At 35.5% G+C, this 2,778-nt stretch overlaps 1 protein-coding gene across 1 annotated transcript in view; it reads left to right on the top strand.

Moving 5' to 3' along the window:
• UGGT1 (UDP-glucose glycoprotein glucosyltransferase 1) overlaps positions 1-2,778 on the top strand; it is a 176,198-nt gene that overhangs the window by 143,901 nt on the left and 29,519 nt on the right. Inside the window, exons 30-31 of the mRNA XM_004703949.2 lie at positions 52-156; positions 757-841. Of these exons, the coding sequence (XP_004704006.2) occupies positions 52-156; positions 757-841 (190 nt within the window). The remainder of the gene's footprint in view (positions 1-51; positions 157-756; positions 842-2,778) is intronic.

Raw genomic sequence — 2,778 nt, forward strand, 5'->3', positions numbered from 1 at the left:
TGTCTATACCCATATATTTTAACTGTTTGTTTTTAATCTTCATTGTTTCAGGGGTTTTTCAGGAGGACAGAAGACTGAGGAAGTGAAACAAGACAAAGATAACATAATTAATATTTTCTCTGTTGCATCTGGTCATCTGTACGAGAGATTTCTTCGGTTAGTCTTGTTGATTATTTCTGTATCTGTGAATGAATTCTCACATATACGTGAGAATTGTGACTAGCTATCCATATGTAGTTTCTTTAACATGTCAGTTCCCAGAAGTCGACATATGTAGTAAATGTGTCTGTATGCATAGTACAAAACTATAAACCTTTAACATCATTTATATACCTTAGAAACCAAGTTTGCTTTGCCACAAAACTGCTTAAAACCAAAATCAGGAGAGTGGCACACAATAGAGAAGTGCCTTCTAGTGATTGCATGAGATTTTAGAGCCAGCCTCTAATTTATAGATAAGGTAACCATGACCACAGGCATTTGCTGATTGACAGAATGACAGCACTAGGAGTGCCTCTGCCATCAGTGATCAGGATGGATCAGTGAAACACTTTCTTAACAGCCAGAGTTCTTTTGACTTGTAATTTTTCACTATGAATGATAAAGTGTGATTTTCCATAATTATGGGTCTCTGCCTAATTGAGCCATCAGTTAGCTCTATTGGAAAGAACTTTTCATAATCTTTTAAGTGACTATTTGATATTGTTGAAGTTAAGCAGCATTGAAAGATTGCCATTATTTGCCTTTGTTTGACAGTATAATGATGCTGTCGGTACTGAAGAATACCAAGACTCCTGTGAAATTTTGGTTCTTAAAGAATTATTTGTCCCCTACATTTAAGGTATGTTCCTCAAGGAAAAAGAAAGCAGTTTCATTAAGGAGACACTTCTAATAATACATTTTTTACGGCTTTTATCTATATCAGTTTTTATTTTCCTTATATTAAGATAATCTAAAGAAAAAAAAGATAACCTAAACATGTGTATATGTCTATGTTGTTTATTCTTCCTGTCTGATTATTTTTGGGGAAACAGTTACTAGAAAACCAAGCTCAAATTTATGATCTGTTTCAAGTTTGGATGGTATGGAGATTATCTGTGCCTTTGCTGGTTAAAGCAATATTTTGTTGAAATAATGCTCCCTCCCTCAAAAACATGCATATCTTAGTTTAATTCGGAAAGCCCAGTGCTGATAGTTGGTTTGATCATGATCATACCAGATTATGTATGTAAGTAATATTTCCTTTGTGCAAAACAAAATGTACTTGGACGGATTCCTCCTGTATTTATGTCACTCACTATCTGTCATTTATTTGGTTTGTCATCACTGTTTGCATCTCCTCTCCCAGAACATTTTATTGCAATTTGGGTGAAAGTTCAAAAAGTCTATTAGATTTCCAGTCAACAATTTATACACATTTTGTTTCATGACATGCAATCCTTTTAATGTAACAGCACTCTTCACTTCTTGAGTTCCCTGTGTCTCTTCATCCTTCTTTCCTGCCTTCTCAACTTTGCCTTTTGGCAAATGCTGTCTCTCTCTGAGGAGTATTGTCCTGGCAGGTGTTGTGTGCTCACTGTATAGGCTTATAGGTTGTTTAGCTGAAAGGTGATCCTTAAGGGTAGATCTAGTTCTAGGTTTGAATGGTAGCTAAGAATGTGGTCCTGGGGGTTCCATCAGTCTCTGTTTGACCAGCAAGTCTGATCTTTCATATGATTTTGAATTTTGTGAATACATTTATTTCTCACTCAGCATGGGATCTTCTGTAGGTAGCGATCACGATCAGAGTAATGGTAGTGTTAGTCAGGTACTGTATAATTCTGGTCTCAAGCTAGAGAGGTGGTGGTTCCTGTGGTTCATTAGTCCTGTAGGCTAATTGTTTCCCTGAGTCTTGATTTTCTTCTTCGTTCTTTGCTCTGGACTAAGTGCATCTTAGATGCCTGTTTTCAAAGATTTTTTAGACCATTTACTACTCACCTAATTAGAATGTAACACCATGTGTTCTGGAGCTGTATTATGTCAATTGACCTGGATGTCTCCAAGACAGTAGTTCTAAACTGCCAAGTGTCTCCGTCCCTTTGTTGGTCAAGCTTTCTGCTTATGACCTAGAAGCTCTCGTAACTGTAATCTATATGTTCGACTATTTACGTGGATATTTTTGCCACACATATAAATATGTAAGTAGAAATATCTTCTACCAAATCTGTATATTTTATTAGGTATATTTCTATTTAGGTGCCACACCAAAGCTGTGTTCAGCTTACGTATCTGCCTATGTATTCACTCATAAATTGTTATTACTGCTATTGGTTTATATGAAAAAACTTCCCAAAAAACTTCAAAAAATTGGTGGAAAAGTAGAATGAAAACATGCAGAATTTTTCTATGAACCTCTTAAAGCTCCTATATATATATACCATAGTTTTTCCCTTGTAAAAAATCCCAGTCTCTTCCTTGATTGGGTCATGTTTTGCTGACTGCCTCCTGATTAGAAGTTACCTTTCCTTTCACCCAAGTTAATCATGTGTAATCATAGTTAGTGAACTCTTCCTCTGCCAGTTGCCTTCCCTTCTAGAAATTACTGAAGGATGCTTCTTTGTGTAAACTTTTTCTTGACATTTTATAATAGTCCTCTCATACAATATGTTACCCTTTTGTGATTTACTTACTTCACTCAGTATAACATCCTCAAGTTCATCCAAGATATTCTTTCATTGTTATTCTATAATGTTCATATTATCGCAGTATGTTTATTGACCATGTTTATTACCCATCCTT

Source organism: Echinops telfairi, unplaced genomic scaffold (assembly GCF_000313985.2).
Source record: "Echinops telfairi isolate 266 unplaced genomic scaffold, ASM31398v2 ScPeMD7_4;HRSCAF=17, whole genome shotgun sequence".
NCBI lineage: Eukaryota > Metazoa > Chordata > Mammalia > Afrosoricida > Tenrecidae > Echinops > Echinops telfairi.